This window comes from Manis pentadactyla, chromosome X (genome assembly GCF_030020395.1).
Source record: "Manis pentadactyla isolate mManPen7 chromosome X, mManPen7.hap1, whole genome shotgun sequence".
In the NCBI taxonomy this organism is placed as follows: Eukaryota; Metazoa; Chordata; class Mammalia; order Pholidota; family Manidae; genus Manis; species Manis pentadactyla.
The window spans coordinates 59,716,699-59,739,359 of record NC_080038.1 but is presented as its reverse complement, the minus strand read 5'-3'; the positions used below and the strand labels follow the sequence as shown (position 1 = coordinate 59,739,359).

The 22,661-nt window shown below is 35.5% G+C and overlaps 1 protein-coding gene across 2 annotated transcripts in view; it reads left to right on the top strand.

Annotated features, from left to right (window-relative positions):
• Positions 1-22,304, top strand: part of OPHN1 (oligophrenin 1) — a 634,131-nt gene extending 611,827 nt beyond the window's left edge. For both annotated transcript variants that reach the window (XM_057495710.1, XM_057495709.1), the window contains 2 exons: positions 21,691-21,826; positions 22,090-22,304. In XM_057495710.1, coding sequence (XP_057351693.1) covers positions 21,691-21,826; positions 22,090-22,109 — 156 coding nt within the window. In that variant the 3' untranslated portion in view covers positions 22,110-22,304. The remainder of the gene's footprint in view (positions 1-21,690; positions 21,827-22,089) is intronic.
• Positions 22,305-22,661: the final 357 nt, after the last annotated feature.

The following is a 22,661-nucleotide window of genomic DNA, read 5'->3' as shown; positions in this document are numbered from 1 at the left end:
ATAAGGGTCATTATAAAAGTAATGATTGAATAGAAGGCTTTCTTTGTACTGTTCCAGGGAGATTTCTACTGCTCAAGCTGTTTATATAATTCCCTTAGAACACTTAAGAGACTCCAAGGAAGCCCTATGACTCTCTGTACTTTTAGTGAGCATGTTCATTCCATTTGACTGTTCCTCAGCATCAACTGGCTTTTAATGAGCTGCATTTTGTCACTTTGCCATTATGGAATCCAAAGGCTCCAGAGGAAATGAGAACATTTACATTCTAGCGCTGAGAATTCTTGGAACTGAATGGAGATCGAATCAGAGTTTAAGGATAGAAGCATATACTGGAGGAAAACGATATTGGAAAGGATTGGTACCTGGGCCTGAGACTGCATTTATAGCCTTAGGAATCCTGGCTGGTCAAGACCTTACTCTCCTGAGTCCCAATTAACTTAACAATAAAATAGGAGTGCTGGACAGGATCAGTGGTTTTGAAAATGTACTCTTAGGATCCTATTGGTCGGTGGAATACTTCAGAGCACACCTAAATATATGTATATATGTATCTGTATCTGTATATGTATATGTGTCTCTATGTGTGTCTGTATTCTTTGTGAGACTTCATTAAAATTTTTTTCTTCTTCAAAAGATATAAAGCCAGTCAGCCAGATGGTCTCTAAGAGGTATTTTTTTTTTACCATTGCACTTTATTTATTTATTTATTTACTTACTTATTTACTTATTTGTTTATTTATTTATTTTTATTTTGGTATCATCAATGTACAATTACATGAGCAACATTATGGTTACTAGACTCACCTCAGTATAAGTTCCCATCACATACCCCATTACAGCCACTGTCCATCAGTGTAGTAAGATGCTATAGAATCACTACTTGTCTTCTCTGTGTTGTACAGCCCTCCCTGTGCCCCCTACCCTCTACATTATGTCTGCTATTCATAATGCCCCTTATCCCTCCCTTCCCAACCACCCTCCCCAGTCCCTTTCCCTTTGGTAACTGTTAGTCCATTCTTGGGTTCTGTGATTCTGCTGCTGTTTTGTTCCTTCAGTTTTTCTTTGTTCTTATACTCCATATATGAGTGAAATCATTTGGTACTTGTCTTTCTCCGCCTGGCATATTTCACTGAGCATAATACCCTCTAGTTCCATCCATGTTGTTGCAAATGGTAGGATTTGTTTTCTTCTTATTGCTGAATAATATTCCATTGTGTATAGGTACCACCTCTTCTTTATCCATTCATCTACTGATGGACATTTAGGTTGCTTCCATTTCTTGGCTATTGTAAATAGTGCAGCGATAAACATAGGGGTGCATCTGTCTTTTTCAAACGGGGCTGCTGCATTCTTACGGTAAATTCCTAGAAGTGAAATTCCTGGGTCAAATGGTTTGTCTATTTTTAGCTTTTTGAGGAACCTCCTTACTGCTTTCCACAATGGTTGAACTAATTTACATTCCCACCAGCAGTGTAGGAAGGTTCCCCCTTTTCCACAAACTCTCCAACATTTGTTCTTGTTTGTCTTTTGGATGGTGGTGATACTTACTGGTGTGTGGTAATATCTCATTGTGGTTTTAATTTTCATTTCCTGATGACTAGATGTGTCCAATGTGGAGTACCTTTTCATGTGTCTGTTGGCCATCTGAATTTCTTCTTTGGAGAACTGTCTGTTCACCTCCTCTGCCCATTTTTTAATTGGATTATTTTCTTTTTGTTTGTTGAGGTGTGGCAGCTCTTTATATATTTTGGATGTCAACCCTTTATTGGATCTGTCATTTATAAATATATTCTCTCATACTGTAGGGTACCTTTTTGTTCTATTGATGGTGTCCTTTGCTGTACAGAAGCTTTTCAGCTTGATAGAGTCCCACTTGTTCATTTTTGCTTTTGTTTCCCTTCCCTGGGGATATATGTTCATGATGAAGTCACTCATGTTTATGTCCAAGATTTTTTGCCTATGTATTTTTCTAAGAGTTTTATGATTTCATAACTTACATTCAGGTCTTTGATCCATTTCGAATTTACTTTTGTGTATGGGTTTAGACAGTGATCCAGTTTCATTCTCTTCCATGTAGCTGTTCAGTTTTACCAGAACCATCTGTTGAAGAGACTGTCATTTCCACATTGTATGTCCATGGCTCCTTTATCATATATTAATTGACCATATATGTTTGTGTTAATGTCCCGAGTCTCTATTTTGCTCCACTGGTCTGTGGCTCTGTTCTTGTGCCAGTACCAAACTGTCCTGATTACTGTGGCTTTGTAGTAGAGCTTGAAGTTGGGGAACGAGATCCCCCCCACTTTATTCTTCTTTCTCAGGATTGCTTTGGCTATTCGGGGTCTTTGGTGTTTCCACATGAATTTTTGAACTATTTGTTCCCATTTGTTGAAGAATGCTTTTGGTAATTTGATGGGGATTGTATCAAATCTGTGTCTTGCTTTGGGCAGGATGGCCATTTTGATGATATTAATTCTTCCTAGCCAAGAGCATGGGATGAGTTTCCATTTGCTGGTTCCGCTTTAATTTCTCTTAAGAGTGTTTTATAGTTTCAGGGTATAGGTCTTTCACTTCCTTGGTTAGGTTTATTCCTAGGTATTTTATTCTTTTTGATGCAATTGTGAATGGAGTTGTTTTCCTGATTTCTCTTTCTATTAGTTCATTGTTAGTGCATTGGAAAGCCACAGATTTCTGTGTGTTAATTTTGTATCCTGCAACTTTGCTTTATTCCAACCTCAGTTCTAGTAGTTTTGAAGTGGAGCCTTTAGGGTTTTTTATGTACAATATCATGTCATCTGCAAATAGTGACAGTTTAACTTCTTTACTAATTTGGATTGGTTGTATTTCTTTGTTTTGTCTAATTGCCATGGCTAGGACCTCCAGTACTATCTTGAATAGCAGTGGGGGGAGTGGGCATCCCTGTTTTTTCCCGATCTCAGAGGAAAAGGTTTGTGCTCCTCACTGTTCAGTATGATGTTGGCTGTGGGCTTATCATATATGGCCTTTATTATGTTGAGTTACTTGCCCTGTATACCTATTTTGCTGAGAGTTTTTATCACGAATGGATGTTGAATTTTGTCAAATGCTTTTTCAGCATCTATGGAGATGATCATGTGGTTTTTGTCCTTATTTTCGTTGATGTGGTGGATGATGTTGACGGATTTTCAAATGTTGTACCATCCTTGCATCCCTGGGATGAATCCCACTTGGTCATGGTGTATGATCCTTTTGATGTATTTTTGAAATAGTTTTTTAAATATTTTGTTGAGTATTTTTGCATCTATATTCATCAGGGATATTGGCCTGTAATTTTCTTTTTTGGTGGGGTCTTTGCCTTGTTTTGGTATTAGAGTGATGCTGTCTTCATAGAATGAGTTTGGAAGTATTCCCTCCTCTTCTGTTTTTTGGAAAACTTTAAGGAGAATGGGTATTATGTCTTCTCTGTATGTCTCATAAAATTCCGAGGTAAATCCATCTGGCCCAGGGTTTTGTTCTTGTGTAGTTTTTTGATTACCGATTTAATTTCTTTGCTGGTAATTGGTTTGTTTAGATTTTCTGTTTCTTCCTTGGTCAGTCTTGGAAGGCTGTATTTTTCTAAGAAGTTGTCCATTTCTTCTAGGTTTTCCAGCTTGTTAGCATATAGGTTTTCATAGTACTCTCTAATAATTATTTGTATTTCTGTGGGGTCTGTCATGATTTTTCCATTCTCATTTCTGATTCTGTCGATGTGTGTTGATTCTCTTTTTCTCTTAATAAGTCTGGTTAGATGCTTATATATTTTGTTTATTTTCTCACTAAATCAGCTCTTGGTTTCATTTATTTTTTCTATCATATTATTCTTCTCAATTTTATTTATTTCTTCTCTGATCTTTATTATGTCCCTCCTTCTGCTGACTTTAGACCTCATTTGTTCTTCTTTTTCCAATTTTGATAATTGTAACTTTAGACTATTCATTTGCGATTGTTCTTCCTTGTTTAAATATGCTTGAACTGCTATATACTTTCCTCTTAAGACTTCTTTTGCTGCGTCCCAGAGAAGTTGGGGCTTTGTGTTGTTGTTGTCCTCTGTTTCCACATATTGCTTGATCTCTATTGTGATTTGGTCATTGATTCAGTGACTGTTTAGGAGCATGTTGTTATGCCTCCATGTTTTTGTGGGCCTTTTTACTTTTTTGTGCAATTTATTTCTAGTTTTATACCTTTGTGGTCTGAAAAGTTGGTTGGTAGGATTTCAATATTTCTGAATTTACTGAGGCTCTTTTTGTGGCCTAGTATATGGTCTATTCTGGAGAATGTTCCATGTGCACTTGAGAAGAATGTGTATCCTGTTGCTTTTTGATGTAGAGTTCTATAGATGTCTATTAGGTCCATCTGTTCTAGTGTGTTGTTCAGTGCCTCTGTGTCCTTACTTATTTTCTGTCTGGTGGATATATCCTTTGGAGTGATTTGGTGTGTTGAAGTCTCCTAAAATGAGTGTATTGCATTCAATTTACTCCTTTAATTCTGTTAGTATTTGTTTCACATATGCTGGTGCTACTGTGTTGGGTGCATATATATTTATAATGGTTATATCCTCTTGTTGGACTGAGCCCTGTATCATTATGTAATGTCCTTCTTTAGCTCTTGTTACTTTCTTTGTTTTGAAGTCTATTTTGTCTCATACTATTACTGCAACACCTGCTTTTTTCTCCTTGTTGTCTGCATGAAATATCTTTTTCCATTCCTTGAGTTTTCATCTGTGCATGTCTTTGGGTTTGAGATGAGTCTTTTGTAAGCAGCATATGGATGGTTCTTGCTTTTTTATCCATTCTATTACTCTGTGTCTTTTGATTGGTGTATTCAGTCCATTTACATTTAGGGTAATTATTGAAAAATATGTACTTATTGCCATTGTAGGCTTTAGATTCGTGGTTACCAAAGGTTCAAGGGTAGCTTCTTTACTACCTAACTCTCTAACTTAACTTGCTTATTACACTATTATAAACACAGTCTGATGATTCTTTATTTCTATCCCTTCTTATTCCTCTTCCTCCATTCTTTATATGTTAGATGTTTTATATAGGGATCTTTTGTGTTTCCTTTGACTGTTTTTGTGAGTAGTTGATTTCATTTTTTGCCTTTAGTTAGTATTTGGTTGGTCTGCTTTCTTTGCTGTGATTTTATTTTCTCTGGTGACATATATTTTGCCTTAGGCATGCTTCCATCTAGAGCAGTCCCTTTAAAATATCCTGTAGAGGTGGTTTGTGGGAGGAAAATTCCCTCAACTTTTGCTTGTCAGGGGATTGTGTAATCCTTCCTTCATATTTAAATGATAGTCATGCTGGATACAGTATTCTTGGCTCAAGGCCTTTCTGTTTCATTGCATTAAGTATATAATGCCATTCTCTTTTGGCCTGTATGGTTTCTGTTGAGAAGTCTGATGATAGCCTGATGGGTTTTCCTTTGTAGGTGTCATTTTTTCTCTCTCTGCCTGCCTTTAATACTCTATCGTTGTCGTTGGTCTTTGCCATTTTAATTATTATATGTCTTTGTGTTATCCTCCAGGAGTCCCTTGTGTTGGTAGATCTGTGGGCTTTCATGGTCTGAGAGACTATTTCCTCCCCCAGTTTGGGAAAGTTTTCATCAATCATTTCTTCAAAGACACTTTCTATCCCTTTTTCTCCTGGTACCCCTATAATGTGAATATTGTTCCATTATTAATTGGTCTCATAGTTCTCTTAATATTCTTTCTTTCCTGGAGATCCTTTTATATCTCTCTGCCTCAGCTTCTCTGTTTTCCTTTTCTCTAATCTCTATTACATTAATGGCATCTTGCACCTCATTCAGTCTGCTTTTAAGTCCTTCCAGAGATTGTTTTATTTCTGTATTCTCCCTCCTAACTTGATCCATTAGCTCTTGCATATTTTTCTGCAGGTCCATCATCATGGTTATGACCTTTATTTTGAAGTCTTTTTCAGGAAATTTGGTTAAATCTATCTCCCCAGGCTCCGTCTTGGGGGTTGTCTGGGTAATTCTGGACTGGATCAAATTCTTCTGCCTTTTCATGGCAATAGAGATAGTTGTAGGCATTTGGCACATGTTTCAGCTGGGAGACAATATCCCTTCCTGTGCCTTGCCCTTCTCCGCTGCCTATGCCAGTTACCCACACACAGGGAGCAGCTTCCGGTTTTATTTCCTGAGCCACGGCAGGTGGGGCAGCCGTCAGGGCAGCCTAGTGCCCCGCAGAGAGAGTCAGGCATGCTGGGTGTGCTCTTCTGCAAGAACGGTGACCCTTCGCACCCTTTCCCAGCTTCCTCTGCCTGTGCTGGGGTGCTGCACACCAGCAGGGACTGTGAATCTGGCCCAAGTGGCTGCAGAAGAGCTCTAGGTGGCTGCTGTGGGTACGGCTGCTCTCAGGCTGCTCCCCTTCTGTGGCACGGCCACACGGAGGGGAAAGCATCGGAGGCTGTTTATCACAGTGAGGGGCTTCTGAGCTGCGTTGCCACCCAGGAGGTTAGGGTGTCTGATCTCCCCCCGGATTCCCAGCTGCTGGGCTGAGTGTGCCATGACGGTTCCATCGAGCTGTGGAGTCCCTGTCCCTTTAAGACTTTCAAAAAGCACTCGCTTTCCTTTGTCCCAGGGGCACCAGCTGCGGGGACCCACTCACAGGTTTTACTGTTCTGTTTCCCTAATATCCAGCACACTGTGCACTGTGTGTCTAATCCCCTGGTGCGGATGCATAGGGCTGGATATTTAGCCGTCCTGGGCTCCCACTCCCTCCATGCTCTGACTCCTCCCCTCCCGCCGATGAGCTGGGGTGTGGGGAGCACTCGGGTGCCACTGGGCCATGGCTTGTATCTTACCCCTTTCATGAGATTCTGGGTTCTCGCAGGTGTAGATGTAGCCTGGCTGTTGTACTATATCTTCTGGCCTTTCATTTAGGAATAGTTGTATTTTCAAAAATATATATGGTTTTGGGAGGAGATTTCCACTGCCCTACTCATGCCACCGTCTTGGCTCCTTACAATACCATTTTTAATCACCGAGAATGCAATGCTTATGTATAAAACTGAAGATAATTAAATGGAAGAAGGATAGTCTTCAAAAAGTGATGCTGAAGCAATTTGGTATCCATAGGCCAAAAATAATCTCGATGTAAATCTGACACCTTACCCAAAAATATTGTCTTAAATAAATCATAGAATTAAATATAAAATTTCATGTCATAACACTTGTTGAAGAAAACATAGGAGAAAATCATTGTTACCTAGTACTTGGTGAAGATTGCTTAGGCATGATACCAAAAGGAAGAACTATAAAATTAAAATTTGATAATTGATTTTCATTAAAGCTAAATACTTTCAACCTTCCAAAATTATGTTAAGATGATGAAAAGACAAGCTACAGATGGGGGAAATATTTTCAAAGCATATATGTGACAAAGTATTCATGTATAGAATATATGAAGGACTTAAAAATAAACAGCAAAAAACAAATCCAATTAGAAAAAGACATGAACAGTTCTTTCACTAAAGAGGATATATGGCTGACAATAAACATATAAAAAGATACTTATCACCACTAATCATTAGAAAAATGTACATTTAAACCACAAGAAAATATTGCTACTAACTACTCACAAGAAGATATCATGAACTCTTTAGAAGAGTTAAAATAACAAGTAGTAACCACATCAAATGTTAGTGATGATTCATAGAAATGTTCTTCATACATTGGTGGGAATGTAAAAATGGTATAGCCATTCTGGTAAAGTTTATAAAGTTATTAATAAAATAAACATATGCTTACCATACAATCCTGCATTTGCATGCCCACATATTTATCGCAGGGAAATAAATATTTAAATACACATAAAACATGTATATAAATATTTAAAGCAGCTTTATTCATAAAAGCCAAAAACTTGAAACTGAAATATCCTTTCATAAAAGAAAGAAATTGTGGTACATTCATACCATGCAATACTCCTCAGCACTGAAAATAAATGAACTATTGATACATGCAATAATTGGGATAATTATCCAGAAGATTACTCTCAGTGAAATAACCAATTCCAAATGTCACGTATTGCATGGTTTCCTTTATATAACTTTCTAGAAATGGTAAAGTTATAGGAATGAACAGAGTAGTGGTTTTAGAAATACTGACTTCATCAAATAAGATGATAATTGTTCCCTCCTTTTCTATTTTCTGGAAACCATTGTACACAATTGATGTTAATTCTTCTTTAAATGTTTATTAGAATCCTCCAGTGAAACCATAAGAGCCTAGAGATGCTTTTTCACGAAATTTAAATTTATGAATTGAACACATTTAATAGTTATTAAAATTCTCTGTTCCACGTTGGCTAATTCATGGTGATTTGTTTATAAGGAATTGGTCCTTTTCAACTAAGTTCGAATTTATGTGCAGAGTATTTTTGTGGTATTCCTTCAAACTTTCAGTGTATGTAGGGACTATAACGACATTTTGTTTCATTCCTGATATTGGTAATTTGTATCTTCTTTCTCTTTCTTCCTTGTCTGTCTTGCTAGATGTTTGTCAATTGTTTTGATCTTCTCAAAGAACCAGTTTTTTTTCATTGACATTATTATTTTTCTGTTTTCAATATCATTGATCTCTGTTATTTATTCTTTTCTTCTTACTTTGGGTTTATTTTGCTCTCATTTTTCCAGTTTCTTAATATGGCAACTTAGATTGTTGATTTGAGACGTTTCATCTTTTCTGATGCTTATAAGTATTTAATCCTATAAATTCCCCTCTTAGTCTGCTTTACCTATGTTCTTGGAATTTTGATGTTCTATTTCTGTTTTCATTAAGTCCAAAGTAATTTTTTATTTACACTGAGACTTCCTCTTTAATCCATCATTTATGGATGTGTTGTTTGGTTGCTAAGTGTTTGGAGATGTTCCTGTTATATCTCTTTTATTAATTCCCAGTTTGATTCCATTTTTTTACTAAGGCATCATTGATGTATAATTTTATAAAGATTTCACATGAGCAACACTGTGGTTATTACATTCACCCATATTATCAAGTCCACAACACACACCTCATTGCAGTCACTGTCCATCAGCACAGTAAGATGCTATAGAGTTACTACTTGTCTTCTCTGTACTCTACTGTCTTCCCCGTGACTCCCCTACATAATGTGAGTTAATCTTAATGCCTCTTAATCCCTTTCTCCCTCCCTTGACATCCCCTTCCTTTTGGTAACCCCTAGTCCCTTCTTGGAGTCAGTGAGTCTGCTGCTGTTTTGTACCTTCAGTTTTGCTTCATTGTCATACTTCACAAATGAGTGAAATCATGTGGTACTTGTCTTTCTCTGCCTGGCTTATTTCACTGAGCATAATACCCTCTAGTTCCATCCATGTTATTGCAAATGGTAGGATTCATTTTATTCTTATGGCTGAATAATATTCAATTGTGTACATGTACTACCTCTTTATCCATTCATCTACAGATGGACACTTAAGTTGGTTCCATATCTTGGTTATTGTAAATTTTGCTGTGATAAACATTGGGGTGCATATGTCGTTTTGAATCTGAAAATTTGTATTCTTTGGGTAAATTCCAAGGAGGGGGATTCATGTGTCAAATGCTATTTCTAGTTGTAGTTTTTTGAGGAACCTCCATATTGATTTCCACAAACGTTGAACTGACTTACATTCCCACCAACAAACAGTGTTGGAAGGTTCCTCTTTCTCCACATCTTTGCCAGCATTTGTTCTTCCTTGTCTTTTGGATGATGTCTATCCTAATTGGTGTGAGGTGATATCTCATTGTGGATTTAATCTGCATTACCCTGATAATTAGAGATGTGGTGCATCTTTTCATGGGTCTGTTGGCCATCTGATTTTCTTCTTTGAAGAAGTGTCTGTTCAGATCCTCTGCCCATTTTTTAATTGGGTTATTTGCTTTTTGGGTGTTAAGACATGTGAGTTATTTATATATTTTGGATGTTAACCCTTATCAGGTATGTCATTTACAAATATATTCTCCTATACTGTAGGATGCCTTTTTGTTCTATTGATGGTATCCTTTGCTCTACAGAAGCTTTCTAGTTTGATGTAGTCCCATTTGCTCAATTTTTCTTTTGTTTCCCTTGCCCAAGGAGATGTATTTGGGAAAAAATTGCTCGTGTTAATATTCAAGAGATTTTTGCCCATGTTTTCTTCTATGAGCTTTATGGTTTCGTGACTTACATTCAGTTCTTTGATCCGTTTTGAGTTTATATTTGTGTATGGATTTAGACAATGATCCAGTTTCATTTTCTTGCATGTAGATGTCTAGTTTTGCCAATGCCAAACTATCATTTCCCCATTGTATATCCATGGCTCCTTTATCGTATATTAATTGTCTGTTTATGTTTGAATTTATATCTGGGCTCTCTATTCTATTCCACTGATCTATGTGTCTGTTCTTGTGTCAGTATCAAATTGTTTTGATTACTGTGGCTTTGTAGTAGAGCTTGAATTCAGGGAGCAGAGTCCACCCAGATTTATTCTTCCTTCTCAGGAATGCTTTGGCTATTTGGAGTCTCTTGTGGTTCCGTATGAATTTTAGAACTCTTTGTTCTAGTTCATTGAAAAATGCTGTTGGTACTTTGATAGGGATTGCATTGAATCTGTAGATTGCTTTAGGCAGGATGGCCATTTTGACAATATTAATTCTTCCTATCCATGAGCACGGAATGTGTTTCCATTTATTGGTATCTTCTTTTATTTCTCTCATGAGTGTCTTGTAGTTTTCAGGGTATAGGTTTTTCACCTACTTGGTTAGGTTTATTCCTAGATATTTTATTTTGATTCCATTTTTTTACCAAAAAATACATTCTGTATGATTTTGTTTCTTTTAAATGTATCAAGGTTTGTTTTACAGTCTACATTATGGTTTGTCTTGGAAAATATTCCATGAACACTTGAGAAGAACATATATTCTGCTTTTGTTTAGTGGACTATCCTATATAGGTTGATTAGGATTTTTTGGTTGGTGCTGGTGTTGAATTTTCCTATACCCTTACTTATTTTCTTTCTAGTTCTATCAAAGTTTGAGAGTAGGGTATTGAGATCTTCAGATATAATTTTGGATTTATCTCTTTTCTTCAGTTTTATATTACACATTTTGCTGCTTTTTGTTACATACACATGTATGGTTGCTATGACTTAGTAGATTGACCATTTTATAGTTTTCTAATGTCTCATTGTGTCCCTGATGATATTCTCTGCTATGAAGTTTGATATTACTATAGCCAATCCTAATTTATTTTGAGTAATATTTGAATCACATCTGTTTTACATCCCTTTGCTTTTAAGTTGTATATTTCCCAATGAATATAGTCGGGTGATTTAAAATAAAACAAAACGAAACATCAATCAGCCAATCTGACAAACAGGTCTGTCAAGCTGTCTATTAATTTTGGTATTTACATCATTTGTGTTATTGTAATTATTATATCTTAGGGCTTAGCATTGCAATTTAATTTTTCTTTTGCCTCCACTATTTTTTCATTTCTCTGTTTTATGTTTTCCACCTTCCTAGGTTTCTTGAACACTTGTTAGAATTTCATTTTGATTTAGCTTTATTGTTTTCTGTTGAATCTTTTTGTATAGATTTTTAGTGGTTGCTGAAGGTATTAAATTATTCATACATAACTTATTTGCTACTGGTATCAATATTTTACCATCTCAAGTGAAAGGTAAAAACCTTGCCTCCCTTTATGTTATTTATCTCATTCTTTTATAATGACATTGTCTTAACTAGGTCCTCAACATACATGGAGAATATCATACTACAAAATTTCTTTAATCATAAAACATAATTTAGAAAACTCAAGAGAAGGAAAGTCTTTTGTATTTACATAAATTTTTACTTGTTCCATTCTTCTTTCTTCCTTCTTGATGTTCTAAGATTTTGTCTTTTATTGTTTCCTTTCTGTTTAGATAATTTATTTTTATTCATTATTTAATATTAGGACTATTGAAGGCAGATGCTCTTAGTTTTCCTTCACCTGATAGTGTTTTTTCCCCTTGATTCCAGAATATATTTTCACTAGATATGGAATTCTTGGTTGATAGTTTTCTTTCAGCATTTGAATAATGTGTTACTTCCTTTGATTCTGATGAGAAACTGTTGTCAGTCACATTGCTTTTCTCTAATAGGGAACATATCAGTTTTGTCACTGCTCCAAAGACTTTTTCTTTGTATTCAGATGTATAATTATGTTGTATATTGTCATGTGTTTCCTGGGGTTTATCTGTTTTGGATATGCTCATCTTCTTTTATCTGCAGATTTTTGTCTTTTTCCAAATAAAAAATTCAGCCACCATTGTTTTGTAATACATTTTAGCTCCATACACTTTTTCCTTTTCTTCTGGGGTGTGATGACATGAGTGGTCTTTTTTATAGTTTGACAAATACCTTAAGATCTGTTCACTTTCTTCAGCATATTTTTTTATATTATTTAAGTTGGATGATTCCTATAACTTTATCTTCAAGTTCACTGATTCATTCCTCTGTCTTTTCTCTTCAGTTTTAAAGCTCAACCAATGAATTTCTTGTTATTATATTTTTCAGACTTAAAATTCCTTTTGTTTTCACTTTATATCTTCTATTTCTTTGCTGAGATGTTCTCCTTTTTCATTTATATCAACCTTGTTTTCAGTTATTCACTGAAGCATTTTTATAATGGCTGTTATAAAATCCTTGATAGGTAATAATATCATCTGTGTCATCTCAGTGTTTTTGTCTCTTGCCTTTACACATTCTGCTGAGTTATAGTCTGGTCCCTTTGAACATGATGTTATCAATCTCTGGATGATATTTAAAACTTTTGTTTTAGGAGGGCTCTTCTGACACCACTCCAGTGAGGGCAATAGGTGCCCCTTGTTACTACCAAGTGTTCATGGAATACCAGGGCCTCTACTCTGCCTCTGCTGACATATAATTTTTGGTGTAGGAACTCCTTGTTATTTCCTGTTGGTCATGGAACTTTAGGTTCATCACTGAGCTTCCAGTGAAATCCCCCTGGATATATGAAGTAAAAGGAAACCCAAGGGTCTTGCTACTCTGTTGGGCATAGGGTCTAAGGCCTTTAGCTTGTATTCTTCTTTTTTTCCACCTCCACAGAAGCTTCTCTGTTTATTTAAATATAACTTTAAGTATTTTAAGCTGAACTTACATAAGGAATGTTGGTAAGTGCATATACTCCATCTTGCTTAAAATTGGAAGTCAAGGCAGTGTAGGTTTTACCTGTAGATAGACAAATTGACCAATGAAATAGCACAATAGGTCTAGAAACTTTGAAATATGTTTCTTTTGGAGCAAGAATATATATATGAGTTTGTATATATTGGAGAGTATGAGAGAAACTTTGCCAATACTGTCTCTCCCCAAAAGTGACACAATGGAAGGCTGACTTTGCCAGTAATTACCAATATTGGGGTGGAGTGGAATGGTGAGTGACTTCTTAGCTTCCCCAGTTGGGCAATACACTGCTGAATAAAACTGTTTTTCTCCCATGACACCCAGAGTACTGAGGTGGGACTTCAATGACTGGTGGGAAGGAGGAGATTGGAAAATAAATGAGAAGAAACCTTACATGATCCATAGAACACCATTAAATGAACGAATATTAGGAACATTGCAGTATCAGGAGTCTAGAGAGAAGGGGGGCAGAAAGTTTATTTAAATAGCAGTGAGGTGTTCTTAAACCTTGGGAGAGACTTGGACATCCCCGTTCATGAGACTAATAAATCACCCCATTATCACAATTCAAACAATCTTCTCCAAGACCCATGGTAATGGAATTGTCAAAATTCAAAGACAGAGAATTCTAAAAGCAGCAATATGAAAAAATATTGCAAACTATAAAGGAAACCCCATTAGTCTAACAGCAGTTTTCTCAGAAAAAATCCTACAGGTCAGGAGATAGTGGAATAATATAGTCAAAGTGTTAAAAGAAAAAAAATCCATCCATGAATACTCTGTCTGGCACAGTTTTTGTTCAGAAGTGAAGAAATAAAGACTTTCCCAGACAAATGAAAGTTAAGGGAATTTATCACACTACACTGACTTGACAAGAAATATTCAAAGGGGTTCTTCCAGCTTTAAATGAAAAGATGCTAATGTGCAACACAAACACATTAAAATATGAAATGTGGTCTATTACCAACTTATGTGTAAATAAAGGCCAAAGGAAACAGTATTAAAAATAGTCATAGCTACTATAGTTTGCCAATATAAAAGAGATGAATTTGATATTAAAAACATAAGAGTAAAAGGGTATAGCTTTCATATGCAATCAAATTTAACTTGCTATCAGCTTAAGTGGACTGTTTTTATATCTGAGGTGTTTTATGTAAGCCTAATTGTAACCACAAACAAAAATCTAGAGTAGATTTGCAAGAGAAAAAGAGAGGGGACTCAGAGCATGCCACCACAGTTAATAACTGATTCAGAAGATTAAGAAAAAAGGGGGGGGAATAGGAAAAATTAAACTAAAAAATAGGCAGAAGGCAATTACATGGCATTAGTAAGTGCTTACATAGCAATAATTGCTATAAATATAAATGTATTACATTCACTAATCAAAAGGCATAGAATGGCTGGATAGATAAAAGTAAAATCCACCAATATCTGTCTGCAAGAGAGTTATTTCAGCTTTGAGGCCGCACATCAGCTCACAGCAAAGGGGAGGAAAGTGTTATTCTATGCAAGTGGAAACCAAAAGAAAGTGGGAGCAGCAATACTTATATTAGACAAAATAGACTTTAACACAAAATGATAACAAAAGACAAAATATCATGATCTAATAACAAAGGGGTAAGTTCAAAAGAAGATATAGCAATCATAAATATACACACACTGAACATCAGAGCACCTAAATCCATTAATAGTAATAGTTATGAAAAGAAAAATAGACAATTCAATAATTCTAGGGGACTTCAATACCTTACTTTCAGGAATGTACAGATCATCCAGAATGAAAATCACAATGAAATATTGGACTTGGGCCATACATTAGACTAAATGGACCTTACAGACATATATAGAACATTCTGTCTAACGGCAACAGAATACATATTACCTCAATGCACATGGAACATTCAGGATAATCAAAAGATAGGCCATAAAACAAGTCAGCAAATTTAAGAAGACCGAAACAATACCAAGTATCTCTTACCACAATGGTCAGAAAGAAATTGACAAGGGGAAACCTGGAAAATTTACAAATATATGGAAATTAAACACTATGAACAACCAATGGGCCAAAGAAGAAATCAAAAGGGAAATTTTCAAAAATCTTTAAACAAATGAAAATGGAAACAATGAAAAAACTTATTGGATGCTGCAAAAACTGTTCTTAGAAGAAAGTTTGTAGCAATAAATGCATCTATTAATAAAAAAGAAATGTCTCAAATAAACAACCTAGTTTTACACATTATGTAAGTAGAAAAGAAAGAACAAACAGCCCACAATTAGCAGAAGGAAGGAAATAATAAAGTTCATATTGTAAATAAATGAAATAGAAACAAGAAAAATAGAAAAGATTAAGAAAACTGACAACTGGGTTTTTTGAAAGGTAAGCAAAACTGACACATCTTTATCTAGGTTAAGAAAAAAGGAAGGAAGTCACAAAAAATAAAATCAGAAATAAAAAAGGAAGCATTACAACTGATACCACAGAAATGAATAGGACTATAAGAGAATGCTATGATAAACTTATGACAACAAATTGATAATAGATAAATAAAGAAGTAATAAATAATTTCTAAGAAACCTACAACCTACCAAGACTTAATCAGGAGGAATAGAAAATCTGAATAGACCAATAGCAAGTAAGGAGATTAATTAATGAGAAACTCTCCCAACACAGAAACTCTCAGGACCATATAGTTTCACTGGTGAATTCTACTAAATATTTGAAGAATTAATGCAAGCATTAATTCTTCCAAAAAATTAAAGAGGAGGGAACACTCCAAAACTCATTTTATTAGGTCAGCATTACCCTAATACCATAGCCACATGAGAACACTACAAAAAAAAGAAAACTATAGGCCAATTTCCCTGATGTATGTAGATGCAAAAATTCTCAAGAAAATGTTGTCACACTGAATTCAACAACACATTAAAAGGATCATAAAGTATGATTGAGTAGGGTTAATTACTGGAATGCAAGGATTACTCAACATAAGCAAATCAATAAATGTAATACATCACATAAATAGAATAAATCATAAAAATTATATGATCAACAAATTATATTAATTCAACAACTTAGGTGAATGAACCTCAATAGATACAGAAAAAGCATTAAACAACAATATTTCATGATAAAAATGTTTAAAAAATTGTTACTTCTAGTAACATACCTCAACACAATAAAGGCAAATATTTCAGCACACAGCTAACATACCCATGGTGGAAAGTTGAAACCTTTTTTTCTAAGATCAGGAACATGACAAGGAAGAATACTCACACCATTCTTATTTAACACAGTACTGGAAGTGCTAGATAGAGCAATCAGGTAAGATAAAGAAATAAAATATATCCAAGTTTAAAAGGAAAAAGGAAAATTGGTTTGTAAATATAATATGATTTTAGAGAAAATCCTAAAGATTCAACCAAAAAACTGTTGGAACTCATTAACAAATTCATTAAAGTTGCAGGATATAAAACCAACATTCAGAAATCCATTGGATTTCTATGCATTAACAACAAAATATCTGAAAAAGAAATAAAATAATCCCATTCATAATTGTGTTAAAAACAATGGAATACTTAAAAATAAACTTAACCAAGGAAATGAAGGATTTATACAATAAAAGCCACAATACTTTGATGAAATAAATTGAAAAAGACATAAACATATGCAAAGATATCCTGTGTTAAAGGAACAGAAGAAACTATGCTACTCAAAGTCATCTAAAGACTCCATGCAATCTGTATCAAAATGCCAATGACAGTTTTTTAAAGCTATAGAAAAGCCTTCCTAAAATGTATATGGAATCAAAACACCATGAAAAGCCACAGAAATCTTGAGAAAGAACAAAATAGGAGGCATAAAGCTATAATAATTAAAACAGTATGCTACCAGAATAAAATAGACATGTCAAATGAAATAGAATAAAGAAACAAAACAAATAGACAAAATAGAGTTAGATTCATAGACACAGAGAATAGATTTTTGGTTGCCATAAGGGAGGCTGATGTGGAGTGGGGTGGGTGAAATAGGTAAAGGAGATAGAGAGGCACAAAATTCCAATTATAATATAAATTAGGCAAAGGATGAAAATACAGCATAGGGAATATAGTGAATAATATTGTAATATCTTTGTATGTTGACCAGTCATAATTATACTTACTATGACAAGCACTTAACAATGTGGTAACTATAGAATCACTGTGTTGTATACCTGAAACCAATATAATATTATATATCAACTATAATTAAGTGAAAAAGAATAGAGAATCTATCAACAAACTCCCACAAAATAAGGTGAACTAATATTTTGTGGGGGATGGAAATGCTAATGACGGAGCTGTGCACAGTGCTTGGCTTGCTAAAATACAGATAGGGATCTCCAGAGGGCTTCATGGGACTACTGGATGGGGTGTAGACTCTTGGAATGCTGGGGTCTGCATAAAGACTTTATCATTGGAAATCTGAGAGAGTCGCCTGTTCCTGTTGTTCCCATGAGCCTGAAGCTTGGCTTGTTAAGATATAGATAGAAACTTCCAGAGGGAGTCATGGGACTACAGGATGGGGTATAGACTCTTGGAATGCCAGGGTCTGCATAAAGACTTTATCATTGGAAAGCTCTGAGAGTCGCCTGCTCCTGTTGTGCCCATGAGCCTGAAGGTGTTTTTTCACAAATGCTGTTTTTGCATACTACAGTTCTAGTTTAACCAAGTATGTAGCACACATAGAGCTCTGCTTTGTGGGTCTGATAATAATCAAAACATGAAAACCTTTGATTGTATGAAAGGTTTAAGACTAATCACATCCTGTAACTCTCTGCACTTGTGTGATCTGCAATTGTGGTATTTTTAATCATGATGTAAAGATTTGAAAGCACACAATAAATACAAGAGCGAACAGAGGAAAAGGGTCTTCGCCTCTGAGCGCTGACCCCCTCGCCTTCTCCTCTCTTGCTGTAAAGTAAGGTGTGCAGTAATCCTTCATCCATTGTCTCATGGATTTCTGGTCATTCCCAGCAATATTTGAAAAGGGAGCCAAGAATTCTTTTCCACAAAGGAGAAAGGAGAGTCTCTTCAATAAACAATACTCAGAAACTGACAACCCCAGGCAGAAAAATGAAATTGGTCCCCTATCTTCTACCACTCAGAAAAATTAACTTGGAATGGGTTAACGACTTAAACATAAAATGTAAAACTGTAAAATCCCTGGAGGTAAACATTAAAAAGAAGTTCTTTGACATTGATCTTGGCAATATTTTTTGGATATGACACCAAAACACATGCAACAAAAGCAAAAACCAACAAGTGGGACTACCTCAAACCAAAAAGCTTCTCAAATAAAAGAAATAATCCCCAAAATAAAAAGGCAATCTATAAAATGGGAGAAAATATTTGTAAGCCATACATTGAAGAAGGGTTTAATACCAAAAAATATATAAAGAGTACATACAACACAATAACAAGAACAACAAAACAAGCAATCTGATTGTTTTGGGCAAAGGGGCAAAGGATCTGAACATTTTTCCAAAGAATATATTCAAATGGCCAACAAGTACATGAAAAGATGCTCAGCATCACTAATAATCAAGGAAATGCCAATCAAAAACACAACGAGCTATTACCTCATACCTCTTAGAATGCCTATAATCAAGAAGACAAGAGATAACAAATGTTGGTAAAGAAGTGGAGCAGAGAGAACTCTTGCACACTGTTGGTGAGAATGTATATTCGTTCAGCCACTATAGAAAACAGTATGGAGGTTTCTCAAAGAAAACAAAAAATTCAAGTAGCATATCATCCAGTAATAACACTTCTTGGCATACATCCCAAGGAAATGAAAATAGGATATTGGAAAGCTATTTGCACTTCCATGCTTATTGTGTCATTATTCACAATGGCCATGATATGGAAACAACCTTACTGCTTATCACTGGATGAATGGATAAAGATGTAGTATATATTTATACAACGGAATATTACTTATTCATGAGAAAGAGGGTAATCCTACCATTTGTGGCAACATGGATGGACTTTGAGGGGATTGTGTTAAGTGAGACAAGTCACAGAAAGACAAATATATGACATCATTAATATGTGGAATTTAAAAATGCCAAACTTGTAAAAACAGGTAATAAAATGGTGGCTACCAAGGGCTGTGGAATGGGTGAATGGGGAGATGTTAGTCAAAGAGTGCAAATTTGCAACTAGAAGATAAATAAGTTCTGGAGATCTAATGCACAACATAGAGTGATTGTAGTCAACATTACTGAAGTGCACATTTCAAAGTTGCTAAGAAACTAGATCTTAAATATTTTGACCATTAAAAGAAACAATATTTATGTGAAGTGGTAGAAGTATTAGTTAATCATATTGGTGGAGTGTTAACTAATCATCTACAGTGGTGATCATATTGCAATATATAAATGTATATATAAATGCAATATATAAATGTATCAATTTAAAACATTGGACACCTTAACACAAAATTATATGTCAATTATGGTAAGTAAGTAATCTAGTAAATAAATACAAGCTCCCAAACTCCAGCCTAGTTCTATTGGCATTTGTATTTCTCAAACAGCTTTACTGAGGTATTACAGACATCTTAAAAATGACACATTTAATGTATACAGTGTGATAGATTTGGATATATATATATATATATATATATATATCTCCATGAAAACATCACCACAATCAAAGTAATAAATATACATCACCTTACCCCAAAGATCAATGAAATAGAAAATGCAAATGGAGAAAATCAGTGAAACAAAAGGGTTCTTCTTTGAAAAGGTCAATAGCATTGACAAGCATTTAGTGAAACTGACAAAGGAAAATGAAAGAAGACACAAATTACCAATATCATGAATGAAATAGGGCATATAACTACAGGTACTGTCATTAAAGTGACAAAAGGGAATATGAGAAAACCTTTGTATGAAAGGTTATATGCATATAAGTCCAACAACTTAGGTGGCTATCCATTGATCAATGTCTTAGAATCCACAAATTACCCATATTCAGCCAATATGAAATAGATAAGCTAAATAGTCCTAAAATTGAATCCAAAATTTAAAAGGATGAGAAAAAGTATATCTTCAGATTCAAATCATTTCACCTTAAAATTATACCAAACATTTAGAGAGCTATTTGTGTTAATACTACATGGAATATGAAAGGTGTTGTTTTTGCCCTCTTGGAGTTTACAGCAAAGCATGGAAAATAAATAATAAATAGTTACAAGTATCATGAGTAGTAGGAATTCTTTGTACATCGTCATTGCACATTGTACTTTTAAATACACCTCCATCTATGCTGTAGAAGGATCACACATTTTGGGGGTAGGAATGTGAGCAGCACGGGGCTGAGAGTAAGTGTAGGAAAATTGTTCATAAGAAATGAGATGTAAATTGGAATATTAAGGATGCGTAGGAGTTGACCAGGTAAAGAACAACAGGAGAATATTCAGATGGTAAAGAATATCACGTTCAAAACTGTGCAATGGAAGAGGGCATGGCACATTCAAGGAACTGAGAGGAGGTTAGTGGAACTGGCAGGAGTGGAAACAGGGAGTGAAGATAGAAAAGGCGGGGAAACTAAATTTGACCTTGTGGTTCAAGTTAAAGACTTAGGCATTATTCAATGTGCATTTGGAACCCATTTAATCAGGAAAGATACACAATCAATGTTCATTTAAAAGATTGCTTTGGTTAATGCGTAAAGGATTGCAAAGTCATAAGAACAGTTATAAGGAGATTGGGTAATAAATTATTTCATTAGGTCAGTCTAGAGATGATAGTGTACTGGGCTACAGTCACACTGAATATAGAGAGGGAATAAGATGGAATAAAAATATTTTGGGAATAGAATAAGATTTACTGATAGGCTGTCTGTGGAGGGTGATGGAAAGGGAAGAAGACATACATTGCTCTCTTTGCCTGGGAGGTGGTGTTTCCATCAATAAGAACATTTTCAGTACATGTAAAATGCCTGACACAGCACCTGGTACATAGGAAGTGCTCTAGAAGTGTGAATTCTCTTATCTTTTGGCATTAACATAAACAAAACAAAACATAAAGCCCAGCTTTTCATTCCTTGGACAGCAATTGTTTCACTGAAGGGAACTTTGGGAGAAAATCAAGTTATGAGGCTTCCTCTTTCTACTTAATTTCCACTTCAGTTTGTCTTTTCCTTGGGATAATCAGTGGTTTCATGAGGGCTACCCCTGAGTGTACTGAGTCCTTGAACTGGAATGAGGTTTGTACCTTCCCAGGAGGAGGAGTGTCCTGAAGCATGTGTTAAGTTCACGACCATGCTGTGAGGCCTTTAGGGACCTCTGTAATACACTGACATTTGCACACCTTTAGACTTGGATCAAAGGAAGTGGCCTCAGAACACTGTGATCTGACTATCCCTACGATTTCCTCAGCAAGAGGGTCCCTATGCCTGGTAAGGGATATCTAACCAGAGCTTGCCCTCTCCCAGGGTAAACCACCACCCCTTTCCTCTTGGAATGCTACCCCCACACTTAGAAGGAAATGGCTTGGAAGCGATACAGAGCAGAAAAATCTGAGGGAAGAATGCATGAAGAAGGACTGCTTGCAGAGATGGATGAAAGCAGGTAATGCAGTGATCTGTCTGAGGGGCAGGGAAGGAAGCTGGGTAACAAAATAAAAAGACTTAAAGAACAAGGGTGAATGTAAACACAGATGGGAAAAAAATAACATTTCTAGAGGTTCATTTTTAGCTGGTCTAAGTTGGAGTCCTGAGAGGCATAACCAAAGGGACCTATGAAGCCTAAGGACAAGCATTTTATCTTATGTGAGAGATATATTGGTTACCTGACTGACCTTGAAAACATTCTTTTCTCTTTCTAAATTTCAGGTTTCCCAACAGCACCATGAGAAGTTGGAATTAGAAGACCTCTAAACTCTGGCAGCATGTGATTCTAGATAAAGGATCAAGTGATCCATATGGGATAAAGGAAGTGACTTAGTTGTTAGTTGTCTCTGGCAGTAGAGGGAATGGAGGTTAGAGGGATGAAGAAGATTGAGAGACCTCTTTCAAAAGATACCATGAATAAAGCACATATCACAACCTCTGGCAATTAAATGTAAGACTTACCAATGGGCTCCAGGGTTTTCTATAAGTATACCCCAAATATGGGTCTTGGCTTTGGCTATGGAATGGCTGTCTTGATGCCTTGTAACACATTATGACCTCTGACTGGTCTGAAAGATTTGCTTACTTAAATGATGGCTAATGTTCTCATTAAAAAGATACACAGAAAAGGTAATTTTGAAAATCTCAACAATTTGTCCTTGACAAACAAAAGGATGATGTAAGCCTAATACATCACTTGACAGCAAAATTTAATTAGAATAGAGCAGGATCCATAGATGGAAGCTTGATAAAACATATTTGAATTTAATATAAGAAAGAGCATTGTAGCTGCC